The sequence below is a fragment of the Nicotiana tomentosiformis genome, chromosome 4 (assembly GCF_000390325.3).
Source record: "Nicotiana tomentosiformis chromosome 4, ASM39032v3, whole genome shotgun sequence".
In the NCBI taxonomy this organism is placed as follows: Eukaryota; Viridiplantae; Streptophyta; class Magnoliopsida; order Solanales; family Solanaceae; genus Nicotiana; species Nicotiana tomentosiformis.
The window spans coordinates 83,473,588-83,500,797 of NC_090815.1; the positions used below are offsets into that span (position 1 = coordinate 83,473,588).

General features: G+C 38.8%; 1 protein-coding gene across 1 annotated transcript; it reads right to left on the bottom strand.

The window, feature by feature from the left end:
- Nucleotides 1-9,594: 9,594 nt before the first annotated feature.
- On the bottom strand, nucleotides 9,595-12,550 carry LOC104108999 (MADS-box protein FBP24). Its single transcript, XM_009618169.4, has 8 exons — nucleotides 12,434-12,550; nucleotides 11,831-12,046; nucleotides 11,330-11,396; nucleotides 11,022-11,186; nucleotides 10,884-10,925; nucleotides 10,748-10,789; nucleotides 10,337-10,610; nucleotides 9,595-9,880 (listed from the first exon to the last, which is right to left on the bottom strand). Exons 2-8 carry the CDS (start codon nucleotides 12,016-12,018, stop codon nucleotides 9,876-9,878), a joined length of 783 nt encoding a protein of 260 aa, XP_009616464.1. The 5' UTR covers nucleotides 12,019-12,046; nucleotides 12,434-12,550; the 3' UTR covers nucleotides 9,595-9,875.
- Between the last annotated feature and the right edge of the window lie 14,660 nt (nucleotides 12,551-27,210).

Genomic DNA, 27,210 nt, shown 5'->3' on the forward strand with positions numbered 1-27,210 from the left:
ACTGGCGCTCGCCTTGCTAAGCGCCTCCAGGAAACTAAAACCATACTTCCAATGTCACCCCATATGCGTCATAACAACTTATCGTTAAGGAACGTTATACATAAGCCCGAACTCTTGGGCCGATTGGCCAAATGGCCCGTGGAAGTAAGTGGTGATGATATTGAGTACCGACCTCGGACCGACATTAAGTCCCAAATTTTGGCAGACTTTGTGGCCAACTTTACGCCGAACTTATTACCCGAGGTCGAAAGAGAGTTATTAATTAACTTGGGGACTTCCTTGGGAATCTGGACCCTCTTTACGGACAGCGCCTCAAACGCAAATGTGGCATCATTCTAAAGCCACCAACAAGTAAAATAATTAGGCAATCTATTAAGACAGTGAAATTGATTAACAACGAGGTCGAATATGAGGCCATGATTGCAGGCCTTGAATTAGCCAAAAGCTTAGGGGCAGAGGTGATCGAATCCAAGCGCGACTCACTCCTTGTGATAAACCAAGTTAATGGGACATTCGAGGTCAGGGAAGAACGAATGCAGAGATACTTGGAAAAGTTACAGGTGACATTGCATCGGTTCAAAGAATGGACTTTGCAACATGTACCTCGGGATCAAAATAACGAAGTTGATTCCTTCGCTAACTTGGGATCGTCGGTCGAAGACAACGAGATCAACTCGGGAGAAATTGTACAACTTATGAGATCGGTGGTGTAACAAGGCCACGCCGAGATCAACTCAACAAGCCTAACTTGGGACTGGAGGAATAAGTATGTGGAATATCTCAGGACCAGAAAACTGCCTTCTGACCCAAAATAATTGAGGGCCCTACGCACGAAGGCAGCCAGGTTTAGTTTGTCCGAGGATGGAACCTTAGTCAGAAGAATGTTTGATGGTCGATCGCGATATGGTTGGGACCGAGGGATACCGAGTACGTTTTGAGGGAAATCCACGAAGGTACCTGTGGAAATCATTCGGGCGCAGAATCATTGGTTCAAAAAATAATCAGAGCCGGTTACTATTAGATCGATATAGAAAAAGACGCATAGGAGTTCGTTCGAATATGCGATGGATGCCAAAGGCATGCTCCGATGATTCATCGAGCAGGAGAGCCGCTACATTCGGTCTTGTCACCATGGCCATTCATGAAATGAGGGATAGACATCATTGGCCCCCTTCCACGGGCACCCGGTAAGGCTTAATTTATTTTATTTATGACTGACTATTTTTCTAAATGGGTAGAAGCACAAGCATATAAAAAGGTCAGAGAAAAAGAAGTCATCGATTTTATCTGGGACCACATCATATGTCGATTCGGAATACCGGCCGAGATTGTGTGCGACAACGGGAAATAGTTTATTGGCAACAAAGTAAGCAAGTTTTTCGAAAACCGTAAGACCAAAAGGATCTTATCCACTCCTTACCACCCTAGCGGGAACGGACAAGCAGAATCCACCAATAACACCATAATACAAAACCTCAAAAAGAGGTTGATCGATGCCAAAGGAAAATGGAAGAAAATGCTACCTGAGGTCCTATGGGCGTACCATACAACCTCGAAGTAAAATACCGGGGCCATCCCATTTTCTTTGGTTTATGGCACCGAAGCTTTAATACCAGTCGAGGTCGGATAACCAAGCATCAGATTCCGATATGCAACAAAGAAATCAAACGATGAGGCTATGAGTACGGTCCTGGAGCTATTAGATGAAAGGCGTGAAGCCTCCCTTGTCTGGCTGGCTGCCCAAAAATAGCGGATCGAAATATATTACAATCGAAGGGCCAACCTTCGACACTTCAATATAGGAGACTTGGTGCTAAGAAAAGTTACACTGAGCATCCGAAACCTGAATGAAGGGAAATTAGGACCAAACTGGGAAGGACCGTACCAAATTATCGAGATCACGGGAAAAAGGGTCCTACAAGCTCGGAACAATAAATGACGAGAAATTACCGAACAACTGGAATATAACTCATTTAAAGCGATATTTCTACTAAGGTATGACCCCGATTCTTTCTTTTATTTTTACATTTCGAACTAACACTAGTAGGTGACCAACAAGGGATGATACGAGATCCTAGATCTGAAAGCACGCGTTGCACTCTTTTTCCCTTGAGCCGGCTTTGTCCCAAATGGGTTTTCTGGCAAGGTTTTTAACGAGGCAACAAGTAAATCATGCTTAATTAGAATTGAAGGCCGGCTATGAGCTGGTGACAATAATCACAACAGCATTCGAGGCCATTCTTCAGTAAGTCCCGAACACTGGGGGGAAATACCCCCGGATATTGACTTTAACAAGGAAAGAAACTTCGTGATTGAAGGTTCTCGATCAATAGGATTTATTGTAAGGGCTAAACAGTCAAATGAACTGTGCCCACACAGACCGCTCGAGCCCTATCACAAAATATGTATATATGTACGACTATTGTACATAAGAATAAAAAAGAAGATTCTTCCTTGCACATAAACATCTTGTCCTTTAAAAATTTTCTTACATCTTTCAAGGAATTTCCCAAAGCCATCGATCCCAAGGGCCACCTTAATCCGAGTTCGAACATTCACTCTCACTCGGGGACTGTCGCTTAGGCATTTCCTGAATTAAAAGTCTAAGGCCATTTCGGGTTAATGACACTCAAGGGCATGAACCTTATTTGGCATTGCCCGAATTAAAAAGCTAAGGCCATTTCGGGTTAACGAAACTCGAGGGAATAAAACTTATTTGGCATTGCCTGAATTAAAAGGCTAAGGCTGTTCCGAGTTACTAACACTCGAGGGCATGAAGCTTATTTGGCGTTGCCCTAATTAAAAGGCTAAGGTCGTTCCGAGTTAATAACACTCGAGGGCATAAAGCTTATTTGGCATTGCCCGAATTAAAAAGCTAAGACCATTCCGAGTTAATAACACTCGAGGGCATGAAGCTTATTTGGCATTGCCCGAACTAAAGGCTAAGGCCATTCTCGGGTTAACAAAACCCGAGGGTACAAAAGCTTATTTGGAATTGACTGAACTAAAAAGGCTATGGCCATATTAACACGACTCGGAGATGTCCGAGACTCGTAACAAAAACAAGGCCTTTGAAAAATTCTCATAACCGGTTCTAAAGCCTACCCTTGGCAAGCTATAAACCTAAATTATTTTAGGGAAAAGTTGTCGCTAACACGAATCCCTACAATTCCTTAAAGTAATGTTAAAGGCAAGGTTTGTTTGAATCTTCAAACATAACCTAATTATTTCATGCTAAGGCATTTCGACCTTTGCGGATACAAATAAAAAAGCAAAGAAAAAATTCAAAAGCTATGAAAGGGAAAAGCCTTATATATATATATATATATATATATATATATCAAAATTTCTTTACAAGGGCTGAATAGCCCCGATATATATTTTTTACAACGGCCGAACGACCTCAACAAAAAGATTGTGCAAAAAGCAAAAAGATCCTAAATGGCCTAATCTTCATCGGGGCCACGTCATCACCTAAGAGGTCTTCGCCACCATCGGACTCACCCGACTTTTCGGGCCCCTCAGAATCTTCCTCGGGATAAGCCAGCTTCCTGGCCATGGCTTCGTATATCTTGGCATTTTCGATTTCAGCCAATACGTCAAAATTCCGAGCATGGACTCCCTCGAGGGCCTCCCTTCGGGATTGACACCTCACATGCTTCACCATGTTTTTCACTTGGTCCTAAATCGCCTCGGCATCAACTTTATATTGGGCCACCTTATCATCGGCCTCGGCCCTGACCACAATAACCTATGACTTGGATGACTCAAGATCCTTGTCTAAATTCTCTTGACCGGAGATAGCCGAGTTCAACTGAGACTGAAGCCCCTCGATTCTTTTGGCCTGCACCAAGTTTTTCTCCTTTGTAGCTCGAAGCTGAACCTCAGGCACAACCAACTGGGCCCGGACAGTCTCCTTCTCCGAGGCTAGGTGATCCATGTTTCTTCTTCCACTCTACGGCCTCGGCTTTGACCGTATCCACCTCCCCCGAAGCTGCTCGATCTGTTCAAGCTTCTTTTGAACCTGCAGGTTCGAATCGTCAGCCATTGTGTCTGATTCATCATGACTAACTTCAAAAACTCTAATTACCTGCTCGACCAAGTCGGCATGCTCCTTCCGAGCCGCTTCTAGCTCAGCCTGGGATTTCTCACTAAGAAGCTTGTAAGCATCCTTCTTCTGAGTGAGCTTCCAAGTCTCGACCTCATGATGTTTGAACTCTTACCGGTATCAAAGAAAAGCCTTGTGATGAAGTACCGAGGCCTACATGCACAAAGGAAAATGTTATGATTATTTAATAAAGGGAAAACGTTATCGGGGCCTGCAAGTACATAATAAAGGAATATTCAAAGTTACCCGGTTCAATGCCTGTTGAGCTTCGTTGAATAGGCAGGGTACATCCACCTCGTTCATCTTAGCTCGATCATCCCCGGTCACCAGGCACCAAAGATAGCTGGCCACCCCTACGGGGACAGAAAGGACCCGGGCATCTTTAGGAAGGGAAAAAATAATGGTGTGTTTCCGATCGGGATATGCACTCGGGGCAGGAAATTGATCGACCAATTTTGGGCTCGAGGAAGGCCCGCTTGCTTCAGAGGGTGAGCTCTTCCTTGGTATCTCTAGATCGCCAAATCCAATGGCATCCTCTGTGGCCGTCGAATCCACGCCATCGAAAAAACCACGACAAAAGGGTCGTTCGATCTGTGGGCTCCCTCGATGGGGCATTATTTTGTTGCTTGGGCCTCGTTAAACATCGACTCTGTGAACGAAGGCGACTCAGCAATCTCTATCGAACCGAGTGCTTCCTCCGAGGCTTTTCCCACATATCGGGAAGCCTCAGTTCCTACCTCCTCCTCGCCTCCCCCTGGTTCAGAGGCCCCTTGCCCTTCGAGCTGTGGCGGTATACTGGCCACGAGATCAAAGGCTTCTCCTTCCCCATTGGACTCATTCCTCAGTCAATAGAGTGAGTCTGGGGACAGTGCTCGACCACTGGTGCTTCCCTTGGGTTTATGAGCCACTCTTTTCTTTGGCCTCTTCTTTTCGGGGCCCGGGGAACTCAGAGCCTTTTTCCTTTTCTTCTCTTTATCCTGTCCCGAGGCAGGGTGCTCGATGAAGATATCGTCATCACCGGATGGGGGCCTCATCTCAGCATCTTTTGGTAAACCTGCAAAAAGAAGTAAAAGTAAGTTAGAAGTTAATAACGCGAAAGGGAAATCAAAGTAATTTGAGAAAGCTCTTACCATGGGAATTAGCTTCCCATCGGCCCTTCGAGAGCTCGCACCACGAACGATCGGAATAAGGTTTTTGTTTTACGATGCCCTTGACCCAATCCTTGATTCAAGGAACCGTATCCGACATCCGAGCAACAGCTGCACCATCGCAAAATATAGATGAGAGGGGAAAGAAAAGAACATCGAACAAAATCTTAAAAGCAAGATTATACTTACGCTTCATTTTCCACTTCTCAGGAAATAACATATGCTCGGCTGGGATCAAATCCGAGGTCTTCACTCAGACGAAACGAGCTAACCAGCCTCGGTCCCGATCCTCGTCGATGCTTGAAAAAGGGGCCTTAGTGGCCCAACGTGCAAGCTTGATTAATCCCCCTCGGTAGAGCCGGGGGATATACAGGCGCATAAGGTAGTCAATGGTGAAGGGACATCCCTCGACCTTGCTCACAAAGAAGTGGAGAAAAATTACTATCTTCTGAACGAAGGATGAATCTGGCCGAGGGTCACCTCGTACCTCTTACAGAAGGCGATGCTGACCGGATCTAAAGAACCCAACGTGAAAGGGTAAGTGTAAACACTTAAAAAACCCTTCACGTAGGTGGAAATCAATTCCTCGGGGGTAGGGACCACTACAAGCTTATCGGCCCAGTTGCAATCCTCCTTAGCCTTCTCGAGGACACTGTCGGTGACCGAATATATGTACCTAGAGACCGGCTCGCATCGACTCGGTACCGAGGAGGTTTTCTCAACCTTTAAATGGGCCTCGGTTGGACACCCCACAGGTGTGAACGTCTTTGGAGGGTGTTCTGGTGTCAGTTCTTCAGTGACAACAGGCGAAATATTCTCAGACGGTCTCGAGGAAGAGGGGTTTTCTTTTTGAGGAACAGACTTTGAAGTCTTTGTCATTGCTTCTAAATAGAGGAGAAAATAAGGTGCTGATAAAAGAGGAGGTACAATTAGCAGATAACTTATGAAAGCTTTCAGAAAACCAGATGGGAAGAAGTTTTAAACTTAACTTTTCAGAAAACCAGAAGGGAGGAAGTTTTAAACTTAAGTTTTCAGAAGACCAGAAGATGAGAGTGATGAAGTTTTCTTAAAACACAAGAGCCCAAGGTAAAGGTTCTAATGAATAGGTGAAATAGGGCATTTATAGTTTTCTCAAACAGCGGTTCGCATCATGTAGCAGCCGACCGTTAACTGACACACATTTAATGCCTTGAAGACTGGGCCGACATGACGTTTCAACTATTCTTGTCACTTACGTCATGAATTCATCGTCATGATTTATCGGAGTGAGAATCGGAAGCTCGTATCGTTTCTTATCATTTACTCTCCAAAAAATAGACGTCATGTTTTTGTCACTTGCGTCATGATATATCGAAGTGAGAATCTAGGCTCATGTCGTTCCTCGTCATCTACTCTCCGCAGAACGAGAGGACTATCAGTATACGGGTAAAACCGATCTCGATATTCGATTGAGCTTCCGAACTCCCTGATTAGGCCAGGGTCGAAATATCTGTGATCGGGTGAAGTCGAGCTCGAAGATCGATCTGACGCCTAACACCATCAGCCAAGATCGACACATGGTGATTATGATCGAACCCATAGCATTGTCAAAGATAGCCATCGAAACCATCAGATTTGCCCTCGAGTTTACCGAAGGCGTAACCAGTCATGTTTCTAACGGCCTTGAAGAAAGCTTTGCCAACTCATCCGACAGGGGTCCGTAATTCTCGTCATTAACCAGTCATTGTGGTAGAAATCATGGAACGACTCAAAAAGGGAACCAACGGTCAGCAAATCAAAGACTTTTGCCTTTTATGGAATAATAAAATAATACCTTAAAAGGTAGATCTCCACTAATATATAAAGGAGACTTGATATTGTAACATATACTGATAAGCAATACATTCTCCAAGTTCTTACTCTTTGATATTTTGGTGTCAATAAAAGTGTATTCAACTCAAGGGTGGCTTGCTTCCTTACGTTGAAATCATCCAATTCATGTGGTTTGCAGTTAATTTATCATTTTTTATTTCAATTTCAATCTAATTTATCGCTTTGTATCAAGTTAATTCGCATATTCTTAAAACCACTAACAAATTCAATTGTTATCCGATTTTGAGGGTAAACCGATTCTAATATACTTGATAACCTAATTGATGAATGAATTGAAGGGGAATCACCATTTTGCTAAGAAATAACACTTATTAGTCTAATTAGTTTAAGTAGTCCGACCTGACCCATATTTAATACGGATAAAAAAATGGGTTAACCGGCGAATAATATGGGTAACCATATTATCCATGGCTTCATGAATATGATCACTTTTGGGAGAATTTCTAGTCTCCCAAACTTAAGGAACCCCCAATTTGAGATATTACAAATGTAAAAGTTAAACTCATTAGTTATCCATTGTTTACCCATTGGTTATCCATTTTCTAAATGGATAATATGGTTCTTATCCATATTTGATCCGTTATTAAAAAGTTTATTATCCAACCTATTTTTTAGTGGATAATATGGATGATTAATTATTTTCTTTTAACCATTTTGCCACCCCTAATTGGGAGCTGTGATATATCATATGTGGAAAGTAAGGAATTAGAAACTATCTAGCGGAATCAGTGTAAATAATAGTTTTTGTGTAGTACAGATACAAAAAGAGATACAAGAGAGATTAGAATTACAGAGGACAATTCATAGATGTAGTGTTTTCGTTCAAAGATTATTATGTAGTTAGTTTCTTTTTCTCTGCTGATTGAGGCTTAGGATGTCGGAGTAACCTTCCTGAAAGGCGGCTATGAATCCAAGTGCTCTTTATGTGTATCTATTTTTGTTGTTAATGGTAATAGTTCACAATTATTACAAAAAAAAAAAAAAAGAACTTTTGATAGTACTGTAGTTAGAAAATTTCTACTACTATTTTGTAGTCGGAATTAGTAGTTAAATAGAGCGATTTTCTGGTTGTAAAACTTCACCGATAATTATTGGAAAAGCAATGTATTAATAACTATCTACAACATTATTACATAGGATAATACATATATTATAATTATCCCCGAGTGACGAGTGTCATCATTAATTTTGAATCGCATCATGATTTTAAAAAGATCCTTGCAATTATATAGCCATTTAGATTTTAAAATTTTAATTTTAAAGTAAAATCGCATTTCCTTTTTTAAAAGGTTAGGAGTCCACACCTTCTAAATATATGTCTGCTTAGAAAGTTAATTCTATTGATGATAGCAGAGTTGTTTGTGTAGTTCCTAGTTGCTATAACTGATACTTGGGACAATTGTCCAAGAAATCAGTGGTTTGATTTTTCTTTAAAAAAATTTTGGTTACCAAAAAAATGATAAATAAAAATTTTTTATTACCAAAAATATATAGTAGTCCACACCATTATAATGCAATTCACCAAAATTTATATTTTACCATCAAAATTACTGCAAAGGATAAATTTGGAATTGTTTTCTTATTGAAGGCAGACAAAATAGGATAATATAGGAGGGCGATCATCATATTAATATTTCTGATGTTAAATTACTATTAGTCTCAAAATTAGAGAGGATGAAATTATGCCAGGGTAATGCGATCCATAACTAGGGATGAGAAACTACTGGAGTGTGAAAGGGACGGAAATAACTTCTGGAAATATGAAGGAAAATGTGGGAGAGAAATACTTAAATGATATTAGCTGGTAATAATGTAATATTGATGGTGGTGATTAAATTAACTGATCATAATTAACTGAAGAAAATGACTCGCCTATTGGTAATTAAATGTTGTAATTATGGGACTTTAGCTTTTGCTTGAAAGAACCCTTTTATGGTGCAAAATAGGGCTTGTCGTCTATGCTTGAATCAGTGCTTGGATCGCTTGAAGATAAAAATTTAGGTCTGAGCTTCAATTTCTATATTATAGGTTGACTGTGAATTGGATCCCAAGCTTTGTTTGTCTTTAGCCAACCACTTTGGTCTAGGACTAATTCCTCATTTCATTTCTTTGTTTAATTCTATGTGACGGACTCTTCTTGGGTGTGTTATTTGTATGATTTGCTTAAGGGGTCAAGTTCCATCCCTCCCTTTATCCCATATATCCCTACCCTTTATTTTCTTTGAGGATTAGTTTTCATAATTGCTTGTTATGATCTTGAATTTTTTGTTACTCACATTTAGCAAATATGTCGGTGCACTGATTTTAATTAATTGAACTGTCGATTAACAAGTTCATGCAAAAAGACAGTTTTGTCTTTAGTACTAGGAAAATCAACTTCTTAAATCATAACGACTGTTGTGATCACGACTCCTCATACCAGCTATTAAGAAGAAACTATCTTTTTCCAGCCCCATTACTTTAAAGGATAGTGCAATTATAAATCTATAACACTAGTAAATCTTCTATAGGATCACTTATAAGCATTCTCAGTTCCTATATATCTCTAAGCCCACAAATCACTATAGGTACACCCATAGGGAGAAATTTCAAGGTACAATCAATAGGTTCTTAATCAGATGCATAATAATTAAATAAAGTATGTTTCCCAAATATGCCAAAAGGAAATTGTAGAATTATCCACTAGGAATTTCACTGGCCAGCTTCATTCCCAGCAATTGGAGCTCCTCATAATAATTAAAGCATGATCAATCTGCAAACACAGAAATGACAGCTTTACTCTGATGGATTTAAATAAAAAAATCTTATTAGTAATAAAGAGACCTATCATTCACAAATATATGAAATTGATAACTAGATTATAAGATACCTACATGTTTACACAGTCAAAACAAGAAAAATATAAACCAGTTCAATATACACTAATGCTTTTGTTTTTCTAGATCATAAAAAAGTTGTCTTTAATATAATGTGTCAAAATCACATATGATAACATCTAGTTATCAACTTCATATATATATATATATATATATATATATATATATATATATATATATAGGGAGTACTTAACCAAAATAAGATAGCAGATTAACCAAATAAAGCAGGAGATAGTGAAATTCCCACATATTAGTCTCAAGAAAAAGAAAACAACAAACTTAAATAATCATAATAAGTTGTACACTAGGAGTGCGTTATTAAATATAATTACCTTTTAAGTGAGCATAGCTACAACCAGGAAGATCAGAGTCGTGAAGTTTAGGGTGCGAAGGCTGAAGGCGATAGGCACAAGTAGTAGTACTATAGCTAGCTGCAGCAAGTTGAAGTACGTTGATGCTGCTGGGTTGTACTTGCTCTTCACCAAAGAATGAAAACTGAGACAACAGTGGCTGCTCTCCCATTAGATTCAGTTCAGTAATTGCTTCTTCATCATTATGCTCCATTACTGATGCTGACTGTTGCTTGTTCATTTGATTGCTCATCAACTTCATAAATTAATTCCAAGTCAATAGGAAAACTAATTAATGGCTATACTTAAAATAGTTAAAGCCAACATTTTGCATTTATTAAGAAATTAATAGACAACATAATTTTCATAGTGATTAAATGCGATAAAACTTACCCACTGGTACATTTCTTGATTGTCCTTCTCCAGCATTTTCTCCTATACAGGACATTATTGAACAATATAGAAGAGAATCAACATCAACAAATTAAGGGAGAATAATTTTTCTCATTTTTCACAATTTAAAATTTACCGTTCTCCTCAGATTTTCCATCTGCTGCTGCATGAGCTCTTGCTGCAACCATTGTGAAAGTTGTAAAAACCATTATGAAAAAAAATTTGTTCTTGGAAATATTAAACAGCAACTTTGTATAAAGAAAATGTTAATTACCTTTCTAGCTCTGACCTTGTTAACTGCGAATTCGAGCTGCTTCTCAAGTTCATTCAGTTCTTCATACTGTGCTGAGCTCAAGTCATCACCTTTGTATCTTTGAAGGCTCAACTGAAGGTTAAGCGTATCCCTCTTCATTTTAGTAATTTCATCATAGAGTTCAACCTATAAATTTAAATTTCAAGTGAAAAATAGATGTGAAGAAATTATAAGAATCTTTAAGTTATAAAATCAACCCTAAAAGAAGAGAAGAGAAAACAAATTAAAAGAAAAATAGTAGTCCAAGATTGGTCGTCTTTTATACGTACCCTATTATCTTGAACTGGAATTGAGGCACCAGTGGTTTGGAGATACCTACTAATAATCTCGCTCATGCTGTGAGGTGAAAAAAAAGAAATCTTGTTAATGATGCCATATAATATCACTTAATTTCAAGAAATAACCTTAAACGAGAAGGTATAGACTTCAAAAAAGAACCCTAACTTTGTCAGAACTTAATGTCTAGGCACTCGAGTTGGTCAACTGAGACACTGAAGACTTGACTAAAACTTGAAGAAAAATAACTCTTCAAAAACACACACATTTGGAATTGCAACTCAACTAGTACCATCAAGAAATTATAAAGCCATAAATAAATTTTAAAAAAAGGAGCATAAGAATCTCATAGTTAGTTGAAAATCAACCACAGAAAATAAATTGATGCTCATAATTTATCATAAAAAAGTCTCTACAAAGCCCATAATTATCATGCAAAAAAGGATGTTTAATTTTCAGAAGAAATCTAAATGAGAAAATAATATTATAAAAACCTGTGGGGTTGACTGCTGTACTCAAATAATTTGCCTTTGCTGGAGAAGATGATAAGTCCAATTTGAGCATCACAAAGAACAGAGAGTTCATGAGTTTTCTTGAGAAGACCAGCTCTTCGTTTCGAAAAAGTGACTTGCCTGCTTGTTTTGTTCTCTATTCTCTTCACTTCTATCTTTCCTCTCCCCATTATCACCAACTATTCCTTAACGTATCTCCTAATTAAGGTTAAAATAAACCACAAAAAGAAAAAAAAAATTAATCCTCGAAAGAAATAAACAAGAATGACAATTTACATTATATATATATATATATATATATATATATATATAGCTTAATAAAGATATGCATCAAATTAGAAACCTTGATTTTAATGGCGAAACAGAAATCCTTTTCTACTCTTTCTTGTTTAAGGTAATTTCCTTGGAAATGCAACAAAAATATGTGCTTAAAAAAAACTAAGATCCATAAAGAGAAGGATGAAAAGTGTAAGAAATGGAAAATTAGTAAAAACATTCAGTGTAAGAAATGAAAAGTTTAGTTTTCTGAGGTTTATAGAGGAGATTTATAAGGAAAAGCAAGAATGGCTATGTCTAAGAGTTTACCTTTGTTCTTGTAGTGTTTTTTCAGGTTGGCTTTCTGATTTTGGGTAGTGGTGTGTCATCTTTGCAATCCTCACCTATTTATATAAACTAACTTCTCAAATTCCAAAATCCTCCTCACGTTTAATTTTCTTTATTTTTAATTTTACCCACTATAAAGAAGAAGAAAAAGAAGCTTATTTTGGCCGCTTTCTTCATGATTTAGTTTTCTTTTGGAGTTAGATGGCTAGTTCTTGTGAAGTAATGAAGCTTTTACTACTACGTTTACACACACACACATATATATATATATATGATAGTATAATATTATATGAAAAATTCCTTATTTGTCATTTTACAATATATATTGTCATGCAAGACTAATTGCGAGCACTTATGAAGGTATTACAAAGAGTGATAAGAGTACCAGGCCACGAAATTTACATAATTTTTTTTGACGTAATTAAAATTATCTTTTAACAATTAAAGATCACTAAACAGAAAGTAAAATATTGCCAGAGGCAAACATCTGGGAGGATTAAAAAAATAAGACATGTGAAAGACTGTTGACGTGTGTTTAGACACCACTATGTGATTATTATACTAATTCAAATTGCCTTGCAGTGTCGGAAGAAGGATAGCTATACTGATTCGGTATACTCTCAAGACGCCTTCCGTACAATACTGACAATCTCACAAAGTTCTTTTGCTTAAGGTTAGGCGTATAGATAGGTTTCTGGATCTCGAGATTAGTTCTGGCTAGGAAAAATAAAAAAAACTAGAAATAGCTGATTTATGTGATTAATATCTTTGTAATTATATAGCATAGCAAATTTAAATATCTATCTGTTTGTCTTAACATAATTTTTATGGTAATTGTCAGCATCATGTTTAATTTGTTTGTATAAGCGATAAATATCATACTTTCATGTACTAATTATTATTTACAAAAAAGTAATTGCGACTTTAGAAGAAGAAGAATATTATATAAAAGTAATTGACGTTTTGTTGTTGACGCATAACTACCACTGACAATGTACTATCAGCCTTTCTTGGAGGATGGGGGGCTTGGGGAAGAAATGCTACCAGATTTCTTGAGTATTTCCAATTAGGGTTTCTTGGGACGGTGAACATAATTTTAGACTTACCCAAAATAGAAAGTGAAGAAGGGTCCCCATGAGAATACTTTTTTCTCTCAAATGGACAAGACAAAATGTTACTATAATGCACTAAGACTTGAGAGAGAATTAATACATTAAATACATTCTTAAATACGTTTAATAGTAAAGTATTATTTTTTCCTATGTCATCTTCACTCACATTTAATACATTCTTCCACACTTCACATGCACAAGATGAGTGACTTTTGCCATTTATTTTTACCAAACTAATTAGTGTCACAAAACAAACTACCAAATATAATTTTTTAAAATTTTTTGGTATCCGGTATCTACTGGTAAAATAAGATTAATTAAGAGGGATGCACTCCCCATAAGGAATTTCTACTTCGTTTAGTTAATTTATCTTTTTGGTAGTTCTGATTTTATCTTTTCGTAATTCCGAAGATAAATCAACTAAACTAAAGCTTCAAATTCAAATAACAAGGAAAATATAAATGATATATATATATATATATATATATATATATATATATATATATATATATATATATATATATTATTGTAACAAATAGAACTGCATTCACTTTTTTACTGAAATTTTCAACAACAAAAAAAATCTCATATTGCTGAGTAAATTAACGAAAAAAATAAAAATATGAAAAGAAAAATTCAGGCTGATGATTTGTTAGAGCTGGTCAAGCTATTAAAGCACTCCTTCAAACTTTTAGGGTTTTGTCCAAATTAAGATGTTGACATTATAATTTATATGACCTCTTCATAATACATTGATTTCGTAATGAGTAATGTGCATTGCATCAGCTTTTGAATTGGTGGGTACAAAGAGAATGCTCTGTGTAAAGCACCCAAATTCTTTGTCTGAAATTCACACATGGGACTGTTAGAATTTTCTGCTTCAATTTTTCCTTTTTTCAGTTGTCATATCTTTAAAAGGAAAAATAAATACTAGTAAGAGAGCTCTTTTGCAGGTTGTTCTTTGAGATGTGTAAGTGCTTATTCAATTATTAGACTTGCTTGCTCTTCTCTTTCTTTCTTTTTTTTTCCCTTAAAATTTTCAGAATTAGTTTTGCCTTTTATCTTTGACCAAAAAAAAAAAAAGGCTTTATCAACCCTCAAGTGGCTCACCCCATAAGTATGTGAAAAAAGGTATGTATATAGAAAGGAAGTTTTCTATTTCAAAATGTCCATATCAGATTATATATCGCTTAACTGGTGTTTTTCCAAGTTAATTAAACTTTAGTGAGTAAACCACTCACCTAGTTATTTACGGGTTACCCAACTCTTTTATGGTAAATTCAGTTTAGTTATTTTAAGTCAAGCAAGTACTCTATGTAAAGTCATCCTAAATATCATTTTCCACCACAATATTAGCGTGACAACATGGTTGATGTTCGGCAAAAAATACATATATTTTTTTTATTGTTGCCTCATGTTTTAGTATTTTTAATCATCTTTTGAGTGTTAATTATATTACTTTGTGCTTAATATTATATTTTAACTGTCTAGAAATAAAGCGGTACGAAGATAACGAGATTTGGAGTAAAATTGAATAAATTACGGAAGAAAAAGAAAGTAAATTAAACAAAAAAAAAATAAAGAGAAATAGGGGGACACCTATTGGTGTTTGTCCCCCCCAATTTGAAGACAAGAAAAAGCCGTGAAACAATTCAAAGCATTGAGACAAGGAAATTCCGTCACTGACTCCAGCGCCGGCGCTGGCCTGGACCCTGCGTGACGGGATTTTTCCTATTTTGCTTGGAACAAGGTTATTTCGGCCCTATACGACTCCAATTCGTATATAAGGAGTTCTAAACCTGATTTGGAGAAGATTGAACATACTTTGAAGGAGAATTCACGTGGAAGAACACACACCACGCTTGGAGGAGGCTTCTAATTAGTTTCTCTCCCTTTAATCTCATAGTTTATTAGTTCTAGAGTTGTTGGGTGCTACATGAACGTTGTAGTTTGAAGTTTGAATTGTTCTTATTATTTTATCATATTGGATTATTTATTTAATTTTGTGCTTAATTATTTGATTGCTTGATCACCAATTGAATACTATCTACGAATCTAAGATTGAACTCGGGAGAGGGAATTCTAGATTGCATATAAGATTGAGTAGAGCAAGATCTTAACTCTGAGTGGGGGCGAATTTGCGGTTAGGATAGGAATATACCTAATCGTCTTGCTTGGTTACTATACAGGAATTATTAATGCGTTCTTGTTAATTCTAATTTCATAGGAATATAGGCGTTAAATTAGCTTGAATAGGCGAGTAGTACTTCGGGAGAAGACTACGAGCAATATTAACCCTGTCAACCAATAAATCATATAAATTAATTAGACGATTTAAGTGAAAAACTCAACGGGGTTATTAGCTAACCCATAGCTCTAGAATATTCACTCACATTGAATTCGTCTTGTCGTTGTTTTCTTTAATCTCTTAATTTGTTACTCTAGATTAATTTTAGTTAAATATTCATACGTTAGGATTCGCTTAAATAGATTAATTGTTTGAGTTTAATTTAGTTGATAGTTAATCATAAGTCCCTGTGAGTACGATATCTAGACTTACAATCCTATATTACTTATCGACCACATATACTTGCGTGTGCGTTTGAGAGCAACAATGGTCATTGCGCTACAAATTATAAAAATACATTGATTATTATATCTAAAACATCTAATCACATTAATAAAAAAACTCGTGTATAGTAAATAGTAATACAACTCGACTTAAATAGTGAGGAGCAGCGAAATAAAATGAAAACCATTTACATGTCATCAAGAAGTGTATATGGTATAAACCATCCAATGAAACATTCTATAGATTTGATAAACAATACGTATATATAAATAAGCAACAAAAAAAACAAACAAGCAATATACATGCATGGTCAACGTGGAATGTGGACTTCTGCAGAAAGAATAAGAGAATGATGATTTTTACTACGAGAAGTAATTGATACAGGTAAGTCGTTTGATGTCAATTCCAAACCACCCACCCCCTTTTGCAGATTTGGTTAGGAGAAAAAAGGTTTTTAAAAAATATAAAAAAAATTAACTATGCAGTTTCCACATGCATTGCAGGCTTCTTGAGTGCAACTTTTTCTTTGTCCAACTATTTATGGTCTGTGACTTAGGTACTTACTCCTTGCCATATTAAACAAAATTCAAGCAAACTCTCTTAAATATCTAATCTGTACATTCAAAATTAGCAAAATATTATTGTAGTCACAGGGGGGAGAGAGAGAATGGGGTGGGGTGAGGGTGGGAGTCTGCACATACTAAGTTCAAGAGACAGATCCAGGATTTTGAGACCATGGTCATGGGTGCACCATCGGCTTTAACGTAAATTTGGTGCTTGTAAATAGTGTCAAATTTTTTTTGGTCACTAATGTCAATTCATGTGAGAACATTTAGTATTTTATGACTTATTATCAATTTTAAATATTATTAAAGAGATAACTTATACACTTCTTAAACAATTCAATTTTTACCATCAAAATTCAAAACAAAGAGGGAAAATAAAATGCTAATGACAATGTAATACCGTAAAATTTGAAACTTGTGCTAATTTTAGTGCAAAAAGAAGCACAAAAATATTAAAAAATCTTAACATATGACTAATTCTTTATATGTGAATTACTTACAAAAATAAACTATATGTTGTAATAAAAAATTATAGATGAAAGATCAATAATTTAGTTGCAACAAAAATATTTAAGAGAATCATTGAATAATTTAATGTTCAGTCAACAATTTGCAAATGACAACTAAAATATTCCTTAAGAAACTATACTAATAATTCAGAATTCTTTGAGGTAAAAGCAATTAAAAACTAAGAAGCATGTATACGGTCAAAATCGAGTTTGCCCTTTGTATGATTAATCAAGATTGAAGCATGATGGGTTGAGGTTCGTCATTATAATATCGAGTTGTGATGTGAAGTTGGGTTGTCGAGTTCGAGACCCAGAGACCGATCAGTGCCAAGCACGAGTCAATATCGAGCTCGAGACCTAGAGATCGATCAATGTCGAGCTCGAGTCAATATCGAGCTCGAGATCCAGAGACCGGCCGGTACTGAGACCAGCCAAGATTAAGTTCGATCCAAGGGACAAAAGAGCCATTATATCCGCATGTGGGGAGAGAATCTCAACGTAAATCAAGAAAAAACTGATTAATTAATATATCAAGGGATCCCCACTATGTATTTAATTATACCCAAAATGGAATTCCCCAACTATATTAAGAGTGGTTATCATTTGTAAGAGGACATTGATTCACACACATTCATTCTAATATATACAAAAAATAGAGCGAATATTATCCTCCCTTTGGTTTATGGTATTTTTTGGCCATATTGCTTTCTTCTATTTATCGTTCTTCACCTAATTTGGAGGTGATTAAGATTGAAGGCTTAGGCTAACTAGTTCATCCGGTTTGCATTCATCTCTTTTATAATTAATTTCAGTATCCATTTATTTATCTTTCTCGATTTGTACCAATTTATACCACGTATCCTTAGAACTGCGTATAAATTCAAGTCTATCCGTTTTTCGGTAAACAATTTGGCACCCACCGTGGGGCTAAGGATAATAGTGGTTATTTGGTACGAATCTATGTGAAATACACTATTTTACACTTGCTCTTGGAAGTGCCTTTGATTTCAGGTTAAAAATGACGAACTCTCAACTAATGGCCCTACCTATCGATAACGAAGCTGGCCTTCAAGATAAGAATAACAACCTGATGCCCGAGGATGAAAGGCCACTCGTCGACCCCGTTATAAATCGATTCGTAGATCCAATTGACGTTAATTCACATGTGTCCATTAAGGTTCAGACCCCAAAAATAACATTCATGGTGGAACTCGATCTGCAGTTCGAAATACACAAAATGTTGGAGAAGACGGGATCAACCTGCGTATGATTTTTGAAATGTTGCAAGCTCAACAAGTAGCGATAGCTCAGTTGCAGAGCCAAACCCAAGCACCGAGCAGGCTCGAGCCCGGTCCATCCCAAGAAGTCACCCACAAAATGAGGCCAGCTGTAGTAAGGTCAAATGAATAAGAATCAGGGACTAATCCCGAAATTATTAAGATGCTCGAGGAACTGACAAAATGAATAGAGTCAAGAGAAAGGAGGATTGAAGCAAACGACCAAAAGGTGAAAACTTATAACTCCAGGGTTGATCATATCCCGGGGGCACCACCAATATTGAAGGGCTTGGATTCCAAAACATTCGTGCAAAAGCCTTTCCCTCCGAGCGTGGCTCTAAGACCGATCCCCAAGAAGTTCTGCATGCCCGAAATTCCTAAATACAATGGAACGACCAATCCCAATGAACATGTCACCTCTTACACATGTGCCATCAAAGGGAACGATCTAGAAGATAACGAGATCGAATCCATACTATTAAAAAAGTTTGATGAAACCCTGTCAAAGGGAGCAATGATATGGTATCATAATTTACCGCCTAACTCTATCGATTCTTTTGCTATGCTTGCACATTCTTTCATAAAAGCGCATGCCGGAGCCATAAAGGTCGAAACCAGAAAGTCAGATCTTTTTAAGGTAAGGCAAAAAGATAATGAAATGCTAAGAGAGTTTGTATCTCGTTTCCATATGGAACGAATGGACCTACCACCGGTCACGGACGATTGGGTCGTTCAAGCTTTCACCCAAGGACTAGACGAACGAAGCTCGATGGCTTCACGACGGTTGAAGTAGAACTTGATCAAGTACCCGGCTGTTACCTGGGCCGATGTGAACAATCGATATTAATCGAAGATTAGAGTCGAAGATGACCAGTTGGGCTCTGGGTCCGTTATTAAAAGGGATACCGACCGAGAACCAAGGTCGAACAGGGACTGATACCGGCCGTATAACGAAGATTGTAAGGGTGGCGAGCCGGGACGCAACCCCGTACAATGAGAAAGGAAAGGTGATCGAGGCCAAGAGTCTCGAGGGCTGATGAACAAGAATAGGTTCGACATGCACACTGGACCTAAGGAAGCACCACAGTTATCAGAATATAACTTCAACATTGATGCATCCGCCATCGTATCAGCTATCAGACACATCAAAGATACTAAATGGTCTCGACCTCTGTAGTCCAATCCAGCCCAGAGAAATCCCAATCAAATGTGCAAGTTTCATGGCACTCATGGCCATAGAACGGAAGATTGCAGGCAGTTGAGAGAAGAGGTATCCCGGTTATTCATTGAAGGGCACCTTCAAGAGTTTTTAAGTGACCGAGCCAAGAACCATTTCAAAAACAGAGAATTCAATAGACAAAACTAAGAAGAAGAGCCACACCACATCATCCACATGATCATCGGAGGGATCGATGCCCCTCAAGGGCCGGTGCTTAAACGCACTAAGATGTCGATCATAAGAGAGAAGCAATCTCGAACTCAGGATTACATGCCTAAAGGAACCTTATCCTTTAGTGACGAAGACGCGGGAGGAATCATGCAGCCCTATAATGATGCATTGGTAATAGCTGTACATATGAATAAAACTCAAGTTAAGCGTGTGTTAATTAATCCAGGTAGCTCGATCAACATTATTCGATCGAGGGTCGTAGAGCAACTCGGGCTACAGGACCAGGTCGTGCCCGCAACCCTGGTACTAAACGGATTCAATATGGCATGTGAAACTACTAAGGGTGAGATAATTCTGCCAGTTAACGTGGCCGAGACCATCCAAGAAACAAAGTTCCACGTGATCGAAGGCGATATAAGATATAATGCCCTGTTCGGGAGGCTATGGATCCACAACATGATAGTAGTGCCCTCGACCCTACACCAGGTTCTAAAATTCCCAACACCAGAAGGAATCAAAATGGTCTACGGGGAGAAACCGGCCATAACGGAAATGTTTGCTGTCGATGAAGCAATTCTGATATCATCATTATCATCGACAAAGGGATCAGATTTGAAGGAGAAACAGAACACCAAATAGCAATCACAAATGTCAGCCTCGACCCAACTAGAGAAACAGGAGACTGACGAAGATGATGATGATGGGATTCCTCGATCTTTCATGGTCCCCAATGATTTTGACGCTACCAAATCAAAGGTCGAAGAACTAGAACAAATCACACTAATCAAACATCTGCCCGAGCAAAAGGTATACCTAGGCACGGGGTTAGATACCGAGCTCAGGAAAAAGCTTATTCAATTTCTTATAGCTCACATGAACTATTTCGCTTGGTCCCATCTTGACATGACATGGATCCCACCGAAAATAACAACTCATAGACTTAGCTTGGATCCGAAATTCCATCCGGTAAAGAAAAAAAGAAGGCCCCAGTCCGAGGTCAAACATGCCTTCATCAAGGACGAGGTAATCAAACTTCTTAAAATAGGATCCATTCGAGAAGTAAAATACCCTGAATGGCTAGCAAATGTGGTGGTAGTCCCAAAGAAGGGAAACAAACTTAGAATGTGTATAGATTACAAAGACCTGAACAAAGTATGTCCTAAGGATACTTTTCCTTTGCCTAATATCGATCGTATGATCGATGCCACAGCCGGCCACGAGACTCCTAGTTTTCTCGATGCCTATTTTGGGTACAACCAGATATAGATGAACCCGGAGGATCAGGAAAAGACCTCGTTTATCACTAAGTACGGTACCTATTGTTATAACGTAATGCCATTCGGCCTAAAAATGCTGGTGCGACTTATCAACGCCTAGTAAACCAAATATTCAAAAAACAAATAGGAAAATCAATGGAAGTTTATATTGATGACATGTTAGTTAAGACCCTACGAATGCAGGACCATTTAAAGCATTTGCATGAAACTTTCGACATACTGAGGGAGTACAATATGAAGCTCAACCCCGAAAAATGTACATTCGGGGTTGGCTCGGGAAAGTTTCTTGGTTTTATGGTGTCCAATCGAGGAATCGAGATCAACCCCGATAAAATCAAAGCTATCGAGGACATCACGGTAGTAGATAATATATAGGCCATGCAGAGGCTAACGGAATAGATAGTCGCCCTAGGACGATTCATTTCGAGGTCCTCAGATAGGAGCCACCGATTCTTCTCACTACTTAAGAAGAAGAGCAACTTTGCATGGACTCCGGAATGCCAACAGGCTTTTTAGGAGTTAAAGCAGTATTTATCAAGCCCGTCGTTGCTTCATACCTCGAAAGCAGACGAATAACTTGTAACGACCCGACCGGTCATTTTGAGCATTTACGCTCTTTTCAACTATTTGAAGTCTTGAATAACTTCCTACGAGATATTATGACTTGTGTGAATTGTTGGTTTTGGTTTTAAGGTATTTCGGAGTTAGGTTGGAAAAATAAATTTCATGTTGGAAGCTTAAGTTGAAATAGTTGAGCGTATGTCGACTTATGTGTAAACGACCTCGGAATAGAGTTTTTATGATTCCAATAGCTCCGTATGGTGATTATGGTCTTAGGAGCGTGTCCGGAAAATAATTTGGAGGTCCGTAGTGGAATTAGGCTTGAAATGACGAAAGTTAAATTTTTGGAAAGTTTGACCGGGGGTTGACTTTTTGATATCGGGGTCGGAATCCGATTCCAGAAATTGGAATAGGTCTGTTATGTCATTTATGACTTGTGTGAAAAATTTAAGGTCAATCAGACTTGATTCGATAGGTTTCGGCATCGAATGTAGAAGTTGGAAATTTCATAATAGACTAAAGTTTCAAGTGTGTTCGCACAAAACCTAACTTCAAATGAGAATAACTCTCATGATACGAAGTGTTATATGGTGTATTACCTATCAAATAAAAGATCTTTAAGTCTAGTTTCTAACGCTTTAAACTGTTTATCATTTGGACATTCCTACAAGAAGTTATGACCAAATTAGCAAAGGCATGAAAAATGAGATTCTGCGACAATTTTGCGACCCGCATACCCATTCTGTGGTCCATTATGCGAATGGCTAAGGGCTACGTTGCTTCAAGTTCGAGCAAATTCTCACCCGACAAAGCCTAAGGGCTACCTTAGTTCGAGTTCGAGAAATCACTCTCACTCGACCGTAAAGCCTAAGGGATACCTTAGTTCGAGTTTGAGAAATCACTCTCACTCGACCGTAAAGCCTAAGGGCTACCTTAGTTCGAGTTCGAGAAACCACTCTCACTCGACCGTAAAGCCTAAGGGCTACCTGTAACGACCCGACTGACTGTTTTGAGTATTATAACCCTGTTACCCTATTTACTTCTCAATTTATACTTTACAGTTATTTTATAACTTACCAGGTTAGTTGGTTCGGGTCCGGAAGGAATTCGGAGTGAAACGAATTCGGAGTGAAACGAGACACTTAGTCTCATAATCGAAAATTTATGTTAGAAAAGTTGACAGGATGTGGACTTATGTGTAAATGACCTCGGATTTGAATTTTGATGATTCCTATAGCTCCGTATGGTGATTTTTGACTTAGGAGCATATTCGGAAAATTATTTAGAGGTCGGTAGAGGGATTAGGCTTGAAATGACGAAAGTTGAATTTTCGGGAAGTTTGATTGGGGGTTTGACTTTTTGATATCGGGGTTGAAATATGACTCTGAAAATTTTAATAGGTCCGTTATGACATTTATGACTTGTGTGCAAAATTTGAGGTCAATCAGACGTGATTTGATAGGTTTCGGCGTTGTTTGTAGAAATTGAAAGTTTCAAAGTTTATTAGGCTTGAATTGGGGTGTGATTCGTGGTTTTAGTATTATTTGAGGTGATTTGAAGGTTCAACTAAGTTCGTATGATATTTTAGGACTTGTTGGTATATTTAGTTGAGGTCCCGAGGGGCTCGGGTGAGTTTCAGATGGTTAACGGATAAAAAATTTGGACTTGAACAGCTGCTGGAATTTTCTGATATCTGAGTCTGTTTTCCTTCTATGCGATCGCGTGAATGTGTTTGCGATCACGTAGGCTTAGTTGAGCAGTGAGGTTTTGTTCTATGCGATCGCATAGGTATATCCGCGATCGCGTGGGGTTAATTGGGGCTGCTGAGTTTTGTTCTACGCGATCGTGTGAAGAGGGATGCGATCGCGTAGCTCTGGGATTTTGTGACTCGCGAACGTGTGAAGAAGGTAGCGTTCGGGTAGAGTAAGTGGAGCGAAAATAGAAGTCACGCGTTTTGTGCTTCGCGATCGTGTGGACGAGTACGCGATCGTATAGGTTTGAGATGTTGTGCATCGTGATCGCGTGAGAAAGTCCGCGATTGCGTAGGGTTAAATCTGAGCAGTGGAAAACTGTTTTCGCGATCGCGTGGGAATGTTCGCGATCATGTAGAGTAAATGACTGGGTAGAGAGTTTAAGTTCTGAATCCATTTTTGAGGATTGGAGCTCGGGAAGAGGCGATTTTTGGGAGATTTTCAGAGGAAACAACAGGGTAAGTGTTCTTAACTCAATATTAGTTAAATAACATGAATCCATGGTTGTTTTTAATATTTAATTGGTAAATTAAGTTGAAAAATTGTGAATACCCTCTTGGTTTAATTTGGAGATTTGAGGGTCGAGTTGATGTCGGATTTGAGTAAAATTTGTATGGTTGGACTCATGGTTGAATGAGCGTTCATATTTTGTAACGTTTATCGGGTTCCGGGACGTCGATTTTTGAGCTAATTTTTGGATTTTTATGGAAAATTAGTATTTTCTTATGGAATTAATTCCAATAAATTTTATTGACTGAATCGAATTATTTGTGGCTAGATTCGAGGCGTTTGGAGGACAATTCATGAGGCAATGGCTTAGCGAAATAAGAATTTCACGGTTTGAGGTAAGTAACAGTTATAAATCTGGTCCTGAGGGTATGAAACCCCGGATTTTGGTATCATATGATTACTTTGGAGATGACGCACATACTAGGTGACGAGCGTGTGGGCGTGCACCGAGGGGATTGTGACTTGGTCCGTCCCGTGGAAACTGTAAAGTTGAATAACTTGTTGTTAGCTATGTGCTCTCTATGTGTTGTGGAAATTTGACTGTAAGTCATGTTAGAAACCATGTTTAGGCTATATGTTGATACTGTTAGGACCCACAGAGGTCGTGTACATGTTGAACTATCTGCTTAATTGTTGTTTTGTACTCAGTCACAATTTACTAGATTATTTTATCCAAGTCTCTATTGTTCATTATTGATGCATCATATCATTGTTGTTTGGGCTGCTTTCATGATTGTTAAGAGTCCGAGGGACTAGAGAGATTTATGACTGAGCGAGGCCGAGGGCCTGATTGTGAGATATTATACTATAGCACGTGAGTTGTTCGTGCAGCACGTGAGTTGTCCGTGCAGATCCAGATATTTTACTATAGCATGTGAGTTGTTCGTGCAGATCTAGATATTGATACTATAGCACGTGAGTTGTCCGTGCGGATTATAGCGCTTGGGCTGTTGGAGCCCCTCCGGAGTCTGTACACCCCTAGTGAGCGCGGGTACCCATTAAGTGTGAGTGCTGAAGGCTGAGAGCCGAGTGGTTGAGTTGTTGTGACAAGTTGAGTGACTGTTGCCTGAGAGGCTATACTTGCTTTTTATTTGTTGTTGCACTTGGTTGCTATCTGTCATTGTTGTGAAATTCTCTGAAAGATTTTATATCCGGATTACATGAACTTGAAATGTATAAAATTGATTTGACTTAAACTGTTGGATTTGAAAGCATGTCTATTCTTTATTAGAATTACTGAAAGTGAACTATAACTTTGTAGCTCGTCACTATCTTCACTTCTTTATTTATTATTGTTACTTGTTGAGTTGGTTGTACTCATACTATACCCTGCACTTCGTGTGCAGATCCAGGTGTTTTCGGATATAGCGGGTGTTGATTCTCTCGCACGGTTGATTTTTCGTAGATTCACAGGTAGCTGCCGTGTTTCGCAGACCTTGTCTCTCCTTACCTATCTCCTTGTTTACTATATTTGGTCTTATATTATTATAGACCGTATTTTCTAGGCTTGTATTCATATTAGATGCTCATGTACTCAGTGATACCAAGTTTTGGGGAGTGTTTGTATTAGTATTTGTGGGATTTTGTATTGTATTTAAATTTTATGCTTTTCAAACTTAAAGAAAATTGGGGGTTATTGATGTTATCGGCTTGCCTAGTATTGGGATAGGCGCTATCACGACATGTCATATTTTGGGTCGTGACAAGTTGGTATCAGAGCCTAGGTTACATAGGTCTCACGAGTCATGAGCAGGTTGAGTAGAGTCTTGCAGATCGGCACGGAGACGTCTGTACTTATCTTCAAGAGGCGCCGAACCCTTAGGAAAATTTCACTTTCTTGTATTATGTCGTGCGAAATTGTTGATTCCGAAAACTAAATCTCTGTTATTCTATTCTCTCACAGATGGTGAGGACACATACTATCAGATCGGACGGTCAGCCACCGGTGCCACTAGTTAGTGCCGCGAGAGGCCGGGGTCGTGGTAGAGGCCGGGGCCGAGGTAGAGGTTGAGGTGTAGCTCGTACCACAGTTAGATCAGCACCTGTAGTACCACCAGTTGCTCCAGCTCAAGAGCAGATTCCATATATAGCTGAGCAGATAGGACCAGCTCGGGCACCAGCTGTGCCCATTGAGATTCCAGGCCTTCAGGAGACTTTGGCCCAGATATTGACAGTTTGTACTGGTCTTGCTCAGGTGGTTTGGGCTCAGGCCACACCTGCCACTTCTCAGGCCGGGGGAGGTACTCATACCCCTGTTGCCCGTACTCTCGACCAGGTAGTACAGGGACTTCATATACCGGGGGTACTACCAGCCCATTCGGTTACAGCTGCTCAAGCCCCGGTAGTTCCTGTTATGGCGGATGATAAGCAGAGGAGACTTGAGAGATTTGAGAGGCTTCGACCTCCACTATTTAGCGGTACTTAGTCAGAAGATGCTTAGGGTTTTCTGGATAAGTATCAACGGATGCTTCAGACAGCGGGTATTCTGGAAACCAGTGGGGTCTTGTTCACTACTTTTCAGTTTTCTGGGGCTACCTTCAGATGGTGGGAGGCTTATGAGAGGCGCAAGCCAGTTGATCTCAGAGGTGTTCCTTCAGGGGTCAGTTTCACAGTGGTAAGGGTCGTTCTTATAGACACACTCAGACGGGTCGTCCAGCTCATCGTGGTGCATCAGCTAGCCACAGTTCTTACAGTGCTCACTCAGGCCAGTCTTCATTCAGTGCATTACCAGCGTAGAGTTCTCATCATGCCTCATCCGCTCAGGCTTCTATAGGTAATTCCTCGGGTTATTAGGAGCAGCAGTTCCGTCAGAGGAGGGGCTATTTCCAGTGCGGAGAATTTGGTCATTACAAGAGAGATTGTCCTAGGCTGTTGAGTGGGGCTCCACAGTAGAGTTCTCGACTGACGGCACCAGCACCAGCAGTTCTACCACCCGCCCAGCCAGCTCGTGGTGGGGGTCAGGCAGCTAGGGGGAGGCCGATCAGGTGGCGGTCAGGCCCGGTTCTATACTTTTCCTGCCAGGCCAGATGTTGTTGCTTCAGATGCAATGATCACAGGTATTGTTTCAGTGTGCCACAGGGAGGCTTCTATATTATTTGACCCTGGTTCTACTTATTCATATGTATCATTGTATTTTTCTCATTATCTGGATATGCCCCGTGAGTCCTTAGTTTCACCTGTTTGTGTATCTACACCAGTGGTATTACTATGGACCGTGTGTATCGGTCGTCTGTG

Bases quoted from the DNA above. Each gene is read 5' to 3' on its own strand.
- LOC104108999 (XM_009618169.4), bottom strand. From the start codon at position 12,018: ATGGGGAGAGGAAAGATAGAAGTGAAGAGAATAGAGAACAAAACAAGC. The intron at 10,790-10,883 runs GTAAATTTTAAA...TGTCCTGTATAG, and splicing joins TGGAAAATCTGAGGAGAACG to GAGAAAATGCTGGAGAAGGA. The intron at 10,611-10,747 runs GTAAGTTTTATC...TAATTTATGAAG, and splicing joins ATCAAGAAATGTACCAGTGG to TTGATGAGCAATCAAATGAA.